At 44.6% G+C, this 12,942-nt stretch overlaps 1 protein-coding gene across 1 annotated transcript in view; it reads left to right on the forward strand.

Moving 5' to 3' along the window:
* LOC149347232 (sodium-coupled monocarboxylate transporter 2-like) overlaps positions 1-12,942 on the forward strand; it is a 30,359-nt gene extending 17,417 nt beyond the window's left edge. Inside the window, exons 10-15 of the mRNA XM_089585530.1 lie at positions 649-716; positions 2,569-2,655; positions 4,795-4,973; positions 11,720-11,823; positions 12,650-12,750; positions 12,853-12,942. Coding sequence (XP_089441656.1) covers positions 649-716; positions 2,569-2,655; positions 4,795-4,973; positions 11,720-11,823; positions 12,650-12,750; positions 12,853-12,942 — 629 coding nt within the window. The remainder of the gene's footprint in view (positions 1-648; positions 717-2,568; positions 2,656-4,794; positions 4,974-11,719; positions 11,824-12,649; positions 12,751-12,852) is intronic.

The raw sequence follows: 12,942 nt of genomic DNA on the forward strand, positions 1-12,942 counted from the left end.
AAGTTGTAGAATAAATGTATTTTATGCTAAATAAATTTGATTTTAAATAAGTTTAGCATGGGCTCTTATGTCGAGCCAAAAATAAACAGCGCGGGATTTAAAAATTTTCACAGGAATATGCGCTACTATGTCGCTATGTTTGCACCCTCAAAGGCACCCTGACCGAATGAATACCGGGTCACACAATGCCAAAATGAACAAACAGGCCACCACTCAAAGCAACTGTTCCGCCATGAACGTGGGCACGTGGCACTGCTGCAATCGTGATGGTACAGCATAGCCGCTGCCGTTGGTATAAATTATCTGTACTTACCCATGGAACGGCAGCGGCGGGGTGCGTTATGGTTTGGGCTAATTGGCGGTGAAAATATTGGTTACACAGCTCAGGTTCTCCTGGCTGTGTAACCATTACTTGTAGGCTGCATTTCCGTTCACCATGCCAAATAATAGCTAACTTCAGAACACATCACCGGCGCAATCCCCCCCCCCCCCAAATTTAATGGAATTACCTGTAACTGATGGTGTATTGTGTTCACTACGTCACAGATGTGGCCGCCGAACGAGAGCGCATTCTTTTAACCGTAAATGTATGGCCCAGTTTCTACGTCACAGCCCCCTCCACTTCGCTAATCTTCTTTTTTCTTGCAGCATTCGGCTTGGGAATTACGATGACAATATACAGCATGCTGTGCATGTACATGGGCTCTTTGGGAAGGGTACGTAAATTCCCGCCTTCTCTCTCATACAAGAGTTTCACGGATTCTCCTCTGGCTCTGCTCGAAGTGCACTGGCATACTTAGCCCCAGTCGTGAGGAGTGCATAAGAAACTTGAATGTCGCAATGCAACACTGCATCCTTGCACAGATTGCTCTCATGAGCGAAAGAGAAAAACAAATAAACAAAAATGAACGCCAGGAAGAGGAGATGGGGCCTTAGCCAGGATAAGGGATGCCGTCTGTTGGGCGAATGTGAAGAGGAGATATCTCGAAAAAAAGTAGAAAAAAAGCGGTTACCTATAGCCGAAAGCAGTCAAATTATATGCGTGTACAACAGACGACTCTCCTAGCGAGACCTGGGAGTTTATTAAACGACTTGCGCATATCGCCGGAACAATCATGAAGAGTAGCTTCGTCACTAGTGTGGATGAAGCAAGAATCCGAAACAGGAACTCTCTGTTTCCAAAATGGTTGGTTTGTTTATGGGGTTTAACGTCCCAAAGCGACTAAGGCTAAAAAATGATGAGCCCAGCTGCCACATAAAAGTGGCCCAGACACGCAGGCCGCCGAGTTGTGGGCTCCTATGGGTAGACTCACAGGAACCCACAACTCGGCGGCCTGCGTGTCTAGCTGAGCGCGCTTTGTGCCGGATTATTGCTCCTGGAGAGGCATACTTCTATGTATTCAGGAGAATCGTATTGTTTCAAAAAAGAAAAGAAAACGACGTATACTTATTATTCATTGATGTCTTGTTTATTTGACATACTGCAGGTCATGAGGCCCTAGCAGGAGCGGAGTACAAAGACAAATAAAAAAGGCAAACTGCAACACCAAAATACAAACAATCTAATTGCAAAGTGGTTGATATCGAGCGATCAGGTGAAGAATTAATGAGCTATATAGATTACAAGGCTCCTGTCAATTCTGTCGTGCTGGCCATTTCTCCTCAACGCCGGTAACGAACGATTGCAAAGTCGAGCAACTCTCGACACTTCTGCAATGCGACGTCTAAATACGTTACTTCAGAAAGCAACTACTAAATTTTAATTGACCATCTCATCATCAATGCTCACAAGTTTCCTTACTGAGCGCAGCCGCCACTTCTATACGGAAAGAATCGCTTAGCTTTGAAGCTTGTACTGAAATGATGCGACATGAAATCTTTGGGGCTACTCAAACCAAAGAAGGCCTGTTTGCATCTATAATGCGCCTTTGCATCTATAATGCACCTTTTTTTCGAAAGCTACATTTTGCTCTTTACGAACACAAGACTTCTATATCTTTCTTCGCAGCCCTGCTGCGGAATGTCAATGCCTTCATTCTGAATGCAGCATTCCTTGCATTTATATTAGCCTTACAGTGCGAAGCGGGCGCTGCAGTTAGGGCAGTGACGGCTCAAATGGCACGGTCCGCTTTCGGCCTATCAGCAGTTAGGACGTTATATCTTAGTTGGAGGAATTCATTTTGCAAAAGTGATCTTTAGTTCGAAACAAATACATTTAATGTGAAGACAGAGACAGAAAAAATAAAGGCGCTACGCTACTGCTAACTGAGAATCTTTTTTTCAGTACCAACCTAGATTCTCATTTAATCCACGCGTATGAAATCACGTACGATTACGGAAACCTTAGAGCGAACCCTTTGCGTAAGTCTTTCCTGTCTATTTTCGGAAGCGCCACTAACTCGCCCAAACTACAAAAGCTGAGAACACTCACATATTGTGCTGCGTGTCTGTCTTAACGCTTTTTTCCTTTGCATTATCATTTGTTCGTGTAGTGCCCAAACTAAGGTATTATTTGGATCCGTGCTTGATAAGATTCCTGAGTGATTTTCCCTCCTTTTTTTCCCGCAGATCTTCCTCATGATATACTCTTGTCTTGCTTCACCGCATGTGGGCCTATGTATCCTGGCTCTGCTATTCCCGTTCGTCCACTCAAAAGTAAGTGCATAATATGTGCTTTCTACATGTTTCAGCTGTGATGGGGAGTTTCTATTTCTTTACATAACAAGAATTCGCGGGAGATGCCTAGCGACAACAAAATGACGAACGTGTGAGGTACTAGCCTTAAACAATAGGTAATCGCATGCGACAGTCTTCAAGTAAGCGTAGTTAGTCCCTTCAGTCACGAATTGTGATTCACGTGGTTCGGAAACTACATTTCAGACATTTATAGAGAGTATGCATAGATAGCACCGAAAAGTTAACCCTCCCTCATGTTTAAATGCACTTTCTATCGGGTCCGGATAATTGCGCATTAAAACCGTACACTGTTCTCGGGATGTTCATTGTACTTCCTTTGAGTCGTTTCGGTAAGAAATGGTCATTATGTGAACAATTCAGCTTACTTCAAAGATTTCAGAAATTGTGACGCGTACAAAAGAAGCCAATAATTCGCATACATTAAGGACCCACTCTGGCGCGCAGTTGAAAGGGCATCTTGAAAACAGTTCCCGACGTTCATTTTGTTCGCCTTGCCGACAGTTTTTCTACACGTCTCGTCTCAAAGGGTTCATGCTGTAAGCTCCAACCATTCACGGCATATTATATTTCGGCAGCCACCGAAGTAGACACAAAACAAGTTGATTACACATTTGTGTGTACAGCAATGCGGCATCCCTATTTGTTCACCCAGCTGCCCATGCCGTTAGCTAAGCCTGCATGAGAATATTCAGACAAGCATGCGAGTTTATTGAGTTATGATGAGCCATCTTTTGCCTGCATGCGAAATCATCAGGTGAAATCCGTCGACCCACCGTCCACGAGAAACGGCAAAAAAGCCCACGCTACCTCATGACGTCATCACACTGCCTACATCGTCAGGAACGAAAGAAAATAAAATTCCTTCTGAAGTAGGTTTCGAACTTAGGCGGCGACAAATCAGTATGACGTCACCATGGTCCCGGAACTAGAACTGATAGCAACCGAACAGGAAGGGTCATCATCAGACCGGAAGTGGCGTGGTGGCTAGGTTAAAGCGACGCTTTATGTGTACGCCTATGTCGTGTGGTCTTTCGTAAAGTCCTTCAACGGAAAGGCATTTCAGACATTAGCACTACTTACTAACTAGTACTACCTAGTAAACAAAGCTAGTTAACTAGCCCACGATGACGGGTAAAGGGTTTCGTATTCACAGCATGTAAGTAGCTTTAAGTGCGCTGTAATTTCTTTCAATAGGTAACTAAAAACACACCCATGAGAAATGAATACGCATAATGATTGCATTCCCAGTCTCATTCTCAGCTGGCGAAACATGCACATTCGCGTAGAAACCGCTTTTTATGAGTGAAAGTTTTGGACTGTTCTGCGCGCACTCAACTTTGTTAAAGCAAATGGACATGCCTCTTTGTGCTTACAGAGCACTCGTGAATTTGGTGTTCAGTGAGCAAAATACTCGAAAACAAACAAAATAATTATTTTTAAAGAAATTTGTGAGGAATGCGAAATTTTTCGATTTACCTGGATTTAGGTAGCTGTATCCCGACGAGCATTTGGTTGTGATGGTTTTCACCCCTACCGGATGCTAATCCTAGAGTTAGATGTTAATATGCTGCCTGCAAATCATCATCCGCGCTCTTCGAGCTCACAAGGTGTACTTTCCCTACCTCAGAGGCCACATGTATATGCAGGAAAATTGGGACAATAGCTGTTTCCAGATACTGTGCGGCGCGCTGTTTTAAAAAAACCTCAGATTGTCGAATCGGGCGACAACCGCCATAATGCTTGGTTTAGATAGAGCTTAGCTTCCTTGCTCATACATGAACACCTGTAATTCTTTCTTCGTGATTGCAAGCGCGTAAATATTTGGGAAATGATAGAACAGAAAAATTGGGACGATTTTCCAGACACTCATTTTTTTTTCTTCTTCCATCTAAAATATAAAGCATAAGGCCACAGTTGGATTCTTCAAAGGTGCAGCCATGAATTCGGGACATATTGGTGGCAAAACCTATATCACAGTATTCATTTTATGGGTCCTTGAAATATCTTTCACAGATTCTTTCTTACTAGAGCTTTAGGCCTGATTTACCGCTCTAATAAATAAGGTCTCAATTTTTCAATAACAGCCTTTTTCCGCAGGGCGCAGGTGCGGCAACTATAATTACAGTAGCATACCAACTTTGGCACCTAAAGTACACCATCCAGAAGGGAGCAAACCCAGCCAGGATGCCTGTGTCCCTGGACTACTGCCCCGGAAACCTAAGCCTGAGCATTGCAGCATCAGTACCTACAATCCCCAGCACTTCCGGAGGCTTCAAGTTAGTCACCTACAATCGTTTACTCAATTACAGGCTATCGCTGCACTATGAACACAAACACGCTTGTATGGGAGTAGGGCGTAAGCTGTCCACTAGTGTACTCCTTTCTAAAGGAGGGAGATTGCTAGTAGATGGCTTAATCCCTTTTGATTCCTTTTTGTTTAGAGTGTAGGAAGGTCGATTGCGCATTTCACGGGCCGATCTTTGAATAACAATCCTTAGAACACCAATGAAGCCACAAATTTTATTGGAAAGGATTCTGCTCTTCCCCAAGCGAACCATTCCACATTTTTTATTTTCATTATTAACCTCAAATAAATCTCTACTTTTTGGCGATTGTCACGACCTAGAGGGCCCGCCTCACTGCCTAAAATGGAGGCGTTACAGAGGACGGTGTCTGGTCAACCTAGGCAGAAGCGCGCTTGTTTTAAAATTCCATAACAAACCCCCGTTTGCTTGTCGATGGTGGAAGCCTTTCTGTAGTGTTAAAAAGAATGAACGGAATATAAGGGGAAAAACACGCTGTTCGACGTTTCAAACCACGCGGTGTGAAAGTGGAGTGCTAGACGGAAAACGCGCTTTGCAAAATATTCCAATTCTCTGACACTTGCGTTTCGATTGAGGCGAAACGCAAAAGGCGTCCGCGTGCTGTGCAAATCTCAGTGCATATTAAAGATCCCAGCAGGTCAAAATTATTCTGGACACCACCAGTACGGCCCTTCTTTCTTTCTTCTTTCAATCCCTCCTTTATTCCTTCCCTTTCGGCGTGGTTCGGGTGTCCACCGATATATATGACACTGTCACTGCGTCATTTCCTTTCCTTAAAACCAATTTTCCATTTACACTGGTGATGATGTCTGTACAATGGGCAAATGACAAATCCAGCAGCGCAATTTTTTGCATTAAAGGGGCTCTGAAACACTTTTCGAAGAGAGAGCATCAACTCGCTGAATCACGGCATTGTGTTGTCACGAAAACCTGAGCCAAATAATACACTTATACACGCAGCACACCACCTACAATACACACACCACCTACACGAGCCACAATCACGCGCGAAAGTTAGCGAACTCTTCCCGGCGACTTTTTCATGCTCGCACCCCCCTCCGTCGCTCGCACCTGCGTGTACAAGTTCAGAGGTGGCTATTGGTTACATTCTTTCAGACGTCAGGCGGCTACCACGGCCGCGGCCAATAAGCCGCGTAGCTCCGCCGGGTCAGGAAGCTCCGCCCCCGGAGGAGGGGCCGGCGGAGGAGCGTCTACCTTCAAGCGCGCAAAAAGTGACGAGAGGAGAGGGAAAGGCGCGAAGATGCTGAAGTTCATATTTTGACTACAGGTAACTCAGCTTCCACAAAAAGCAGTAAAATAATTCTTCCTGGAGAATATTCGTAAAGCGGCGTGCTTTAAATCCCAGACATACACATCTTTATTAGAGTCATTTCAGAGCCCCTTTAAGCGATTTTCGTGCTGCTTGCGCAGAAAACAAGCTGGAAAATCTTAATAGCAACAGCGTACGAGACAAACACAAAAAAGAGGCACATAGGGCACTCGATTTTGCTACAGAAAGGCCCATTTATGTGTAAGAAGTACATAAGGGAGGAAAAGATAAATGTGTAGATAAAAATTACGAGGAACTTTAGCGGCTAAAGTGGTGAAAGGCGAAAGCCTGAGTGCTGCATTCTGCTACGCTATTGTTCACTGCACATTTTGTTGGTGCATTAATTAACTTCCAATTAATGACGCTTAAGCTTCGCCTTTAGGATTGGAACGCGATAGCGTGTTGTAGCGCTGCCAGGGAGTCCACGGAACGCCACCACCCGTTCGGCGCGATGCGTTGCCCTTGGAACGCAACGCTTTTTAAGGAAAGGAAATGGGGCTGTAATTCTCTGTCCTCTCGGTGGACAGGTTTGGTGCTCTCGCTTTTGTGCAAAGTGAAACTGGTGCTTTAATTAATGTTTTGCTTTTTCTTACCATAATCTTGTTTTGGTTTCATTTTGCAGGCAGGAACATAGAGGAGAGCAGTGAAGGCATCAGGGCTTTTTTTTGCTGCCATGAAGATTGCTTGGCACCATTAGCCTGACTACGCTCACTGCAGGGCAGAGGCCTCTCCCATGTCTCTTCAATTAACCCTGTCCTTTGCCAGCTGTGGCCACCGTATACCCGCAAACTTGTATGTGGCCATGGACTTTCGGATCTTGTCGCACAGCACAATTGCAGTCAGCATCCCAAACACATCCTTCCCATGCAGGAAGGGAGGAAGTGTGAGTGAAAGAAGAAAGAGGGGCCGTAGTGAAGAAAATGAAAATTGCATTTGAGGAAAGGAAATTAAGCATTAACTGTCTCACATATCTCAGTAGACACTAGTCGAAAATTGTATTTGAGGGAAGGAAGTTGCGCAGTAACTGTCTCACATATTTCGGTGGACACCCGTCAAAATTCGCGCGTGTTGACGTCACGACAATTTGGACCAATCTGAAACGCGGACAAATTCGCCTTGCTCGTCGGTAAATTGGTTTTTGAGGAAAGGAAATGTATCTGCCTCTCATATCTCGGTGGACACCTAAACCACGCCGTAACGGGAAGGGAGGAAGATGGGAGTGAACGAAGACACCGTATTCACTAGAGGCACCTTTGTTCATTCCAAACCATCAAGCTGGCATGGCGGAAAAAGGCGAAAGATTGATACGTGACTGCGGAAAAGCCTGAGCGTGTTGCAGAATGGCAGGCTACCATTGTGACAAAGACGCACGACCGGCCCGAATTTATTTTCGGGAAAGCATGGACTGGTTTCTTGCAATCCAAAAAGCAGCTGCGGAGCCTCCCGAGTGGCTCTCAAGACCAGAGCCGTTGTGTATGTTGCGGGAATTTTAAGCTGACGAAGCCAGTCTCGTGCTGGCTGACCACGACAGTGTCGTATGTATATAGCGTTATGTGTATTTTTGTTGTGCAATGTCATGAGCCAAAGACAGGCAATAAAGAAAAAAAAAGCTGGCATGGCGGAGTGGTAGCGTGCTCGACTCGCACTCCGGAGACCGGGGTTCGATTCCCATGCTCGGCCAATTTCTTACTCGGTTTTATTTATCTGGTCTGACTAGAAAGGTTAATTTGACTAATTGTTTAAGTAAGCAATTAACTAAACTCAGTCAAACTTACTTGGAGCATCACTATACGATCCCTTTAATTGGTTGCATGGTTAGTAGCCAAAGTACAATTGGCCCCGTTTGAAATTCGCGCACTGTGACGTCACGACCGTTTCGACCAACTGGAAAGCGTGACATTTCTGTAGACAGCTCCTGCTTACAACGATCAGACATTAAAGGCTTCCGCCTTAATATTCTAATTCTAGTAACTGCGTTACTGTAGGAATAGCCGCCGCGGTGGCTCAGTGGTTATGGTGCTCGGCTGCTGACCCAAAAGACGCGGGTTCGATCCCGGCCGCGGCGGCTGGAATTTCTTTGGAGGAGAAATTCTAGAGGCCCGTGTACTGTGCGATGTCAGTGCACGTTAAAGAACCCCAGGTGGTCGAAATTTCCGGAGTCCTTCACTATGGCGTCTCTCATAGCCTGAGTCGCTTTGGGACGTTAAACCCCATAAACCAACTGTAGGAATAGTTCGCAGCGCAGCCACAGCGTAGCATTGTTTTCTTAAATATCGCCACAAGATCACAACTTGGAATCATCCAGACAGGAACAGTACAATAAACTAAACGTTTTTGTGCGCTTACACTAGATGGCTCTTGGCCGAAAATGCTGTTAGGTCCTGGTAAAGCATTTGCCAAACATGACAGGTGGTGTATGAGGGATTTCAATCTGTCTATCTACAACCTGGCACGGCAGAGAGAGGGAAATCTTCCTCTACACTTGTAGGGGAGAAGAGGGAGAGGCCGGATTAAGGAAGGCTCAGCAAAATGAATGCGTCTGTGAAGAGCGAGTGAAATTGCTGATGAGGGGAAATGTCTCGCGGCAGTAGACGCTGAAGCGATGCTGCCTAGGTTCATCCCGGTGAATCAAGCTGATTGCACCTAAACAAGGGCAAACGTGCCAGGGCTCCTAAGTCGCTTTTAGATTAACCAGGTAAATTGGGGGCCAATTTTTTTTTCTGTACTCTGTTATCTAGGAAAAGGGAAAGAAAAATTCTGGGGGGGGGGGGGGACTTTGCTCTTACTAAAGTGGGATGAGGCGAAAGCCATTCGGCCTCTGGTGCTGCCCCAGTTTCCCAGTTGAAAGTGACCAGCATTACAGACGTGTCTCGGAGCCATTTCTAGCGCCGTGACAACTAGTCTTTATTGCAGAGACCGGACATAATTCTATGAGATACTACGCCATTTGACGTCTTCATCAGTTTTTGTTGTTCACTATTTTCAATAATTATTGGAAAAAATTAATTACATAGTTTTGTTTAATCAATTTTACTTTACGACACACTAAGCAATGCCGATGACGTCACCAATTTGTATTTACAGTTTTTAATATTATTTCAAATAATCTTAATTATTTCATTTTAATTACTTAATTTTGTGTTAGAACATACTACACCATGTTAGTGAAATTATCAGTTTTTAATTAATTGACAGCTAAGGTATGACAATTTCGTGTCACCACAAACTACGCCATGTTGATGACGTCATCACTTTGACAGCTAGGGTTAGACAACTTGTGCCGACACAGACGCTAGCGAGCCATGATCCTAAAAAGGTTTTCTCTCTAAAAGTGAGAACCTTATTTACACACCAGGACGTCACTAAGGTGCCAATGGCAGTGTCTTCATCCTAGCTCACACATACACATCACTTATTGCGGGTCGTGGCACTGCTTTAGAACGTGAAAATTCTTGGAAAAAGCTTAAAAAACCATGCCTACTTGTTGATGCAAGCATTTAATAGCTAGGTGAAAAGGACGGTATGCATCAGTGAGTATTTCTGAGGACTGTATTCGACAGCCATGCATTGCATTGAGAAGCACTGAAAATGCGAATATCGTTGCCATCCTGCAACCCGCCGCGGTGGCTCAGTGGTAAGGCGCTCGTCTAGCGAGCCGGAGTACCCAGGTGCGAACCCGACCGCGGCGGCCGCGTTTCGATGGAGGCGAAATGCAAAAGACGCCCGTGTGCTGTGCGATGTCAGTGCACGTTAAAGATCCCCAGGTGGTCGAAATTATTCCGGAGACCTCCACTACAACACCTCTTTCTCTGTTTCTTCTTTCACTGCTACATTCCTCCCTTCCCTTCAGGTGTCCGATTCAGGTATCCGCCGAGATAAGAGAGACAGATACTGCGCCACTTCCTTTCCTCAAAAACCAATTTGCAATTTACATCCTGCTTTTTCTGCATTACCCGGTAGCGCTTTATTTTCTTCGTTTGCTATTTCGTTCTTTGCTGTTCATTTTATTCGAAGTGGCCGGCGTTCCGTGGAAGCGTATACTATTTGATCGCTCTCGGGTTAAATCACTAACACCTTAGTATCGCTTGTCCATAGTCATCTGCTACACGTCTACACGTGGGCTCTCATTTACTAACAGCTCTGCAGGAACATCGCCCACAAGAAGAGCTCCTGAAGCAATAACCCAGATTTCTGCACTAACCGTGGCTGAAATCGAGAGTTGGACGAAAAGTCCTATGGTCGGGGCGAACTACAATGAAACGTTTAAATACAGATACACAGAAAGAAACAAAAAAATAAAAGCAAGACATTTCATGATTTGGGCAGTGCAAAGTCGTTACGATTAGCAGCACGCTAAATCGCAGCGACCGAAATCTGCCTCCTGTCGAAGCACGATTCTTGCGCCCTCCCTTGAAATGTAGTTAAATGCGTGTCACTGCCAGCATAATTTAGTTTTAAACAGGTTCCAATACGGGTGCCGAAACGTATTGGTTCTGTTTTATTTATTTCGTGGTCAGCGTCTGCGTATCAGGGTTTAATATAAGTAGATAATGTTCTTTCTGTCTCTGTAAACTCCATCTTAACTTTGGGATTTTTATGGCTCGCGGTACGGTCCCCAAACATAAAGCCTTTTCGTTAGTCTTGAGGTTTTGGCAGCATAAGTTACTACTGCAGGATACATCCGTTGTATATTTTGGTGGTTAAAGGTAAAAGGCTGCTCATAAACGCAGAATCCCGCGAAAACGATTCGCACTCATTCTAATTTTCCCGGCGGTTTTCGGATCTGTTAGTGGTGGTGGTAATATCCACATTTAGCGTGCGCGATTTTTAGCCGCTGCGGCAATCCGCTTATTGGTCCCGCTTCGACAGACGTGCGAGCAGCTGGCCATCACATGGCGTCACCTAGCGCCCTCAGAGGCACCTGCGTATGCGCAGTGGTTTCCCTCGGAGGAGGATCGCAGTAGGGCCGCGGATAGCACTATGCAAACCCTCTCTAAACATGGGTTCGCCGTGCGTAATCCTAAACTTGGTAATTTACACGCCATCCATTTTTAGATGCGATAGCTCCTAAAACTTATCACGTATATTAGAATCACTGCATAAGATACTTGCTAGCAATGTTGTTGACCTTCTGTAGGTTCCTGACGCTTAATTTTGGCTTTTGTAAGTTTCTAACCTCTCGTAATCGGAACAAGTCTCATGATATGGTGTGTGCCACCTTTCCTGCCGTGTTTTTGTTCCCATAGGCTGAATCTGTGAGGTGCACGGTAACCATGTGTTTTTAACGTGGTCTCATACGTCGCTCGCCCTTGGCGCCCTGACATCCAGTCATGATTGCATGCTATCTAATTCGCTCGTTCTTTTGCAGGTCGGATCAACCGTTTTCCCTGTTTGAGATGTCGTACTACTGGATTAGCTTCTTTGGGATTTTCGCAACAGTTATTATCGGAGTATTAGTCAGTGCCCTAACAGGTACCACTAACGTTTCTTTCCAACAACGCACTAGTTACAGTATGTAGATCAATGTTCTTCATAAACACGCTTTAAAATCACAAACCATGCGCAATTTCTTAATCGCTGCAAAGCCTAACACGGATCACTAACGCATTTACAGGCTATTAAACGCTAATAAAGGATGATTGTGGGCATGTAGTTGCAGGCTTTATAGTATGAAACGTTTTTGAAATGCTTTTTGTAATTATCTTTAGTAACCCTCAGCCTCACTGCCATGAAAAAGTTAGCTGTTGTCATCTTTCAGTGCATATCATGTTTCTTCAAAATCATCTTATTATACCTTTCTTCGATATATTTTACAAAGAAATACAGGATGTATGTGCTGCTTTTTAGATTTCGCCACGCTTTCACTGCTTTATTATCTATCTCGTTCCGTAAAGTGTTGACCTGATTAGAATAACCAAGGACCTGTTTTTCTATGGAGGGCAATTTTTCTGTTGCTTTTTTGTTATCATTTTTTTATGTGCGCTTCATTCCTTATTGTTGTTTTTCTAATGATGCGCTAACCGTTTTTGACAACCATTGTTTGCATTTCGCGATGTTGCTTGTGCACGTAATTTGCGTGCTGCCTGCTGCCCTGCAATGTAAAGGCCGATGGGCATGTCAAGCCACAATTTCAGGCTTTTTTCTGTCAACCCTCACCATGTGTACATGGAAAATTGAAGTGGAAATTAAAATTAAATTGAAATTGATGTTCGGGGGAGGAGATTACAGCAATCACCAATTATGTGTACCATCACTGTTGAGATTGAGGCATAATCAAAATTAATATTTCAAATTTTAGGAGAAATGCGAAGGGAAGAAGCGCCACCAGAACTTTGCAGCGATATGCTAGTGAAACTCTGGCGTAAATCAACGCCACCCAATCAGACACAGAAGAACCAGGTACGTGCTTTAGCGGTACACTCCTCAGAGGTTTGTTCAGTCAGTGTTGAGAATACGTATGCGCTAAGTAACTTTCTTGTAACGCCATTCATATGCTTCCAGGACATCAAGACAACTGTCTTCATCGAAAAGAAGACGTCCAACGCCGAAGACCGACACCTCCTCACGAATTATGGCGAACCTGACGCTTAA

Source organism: Amblyomma mixtum, chromosome 4 (assembly GCF_055824585.1).
Source record: "Amblyomma mixtum isolate Tamu chromosome 4, ASM5582458v1, whole genome shotgun sequence".
NCBI lineage: Eukaryota > Metazoa > Arthropoda > Arachnida > Ixodida > Ixodidae > Amblyomma > Amblyomma mixtum.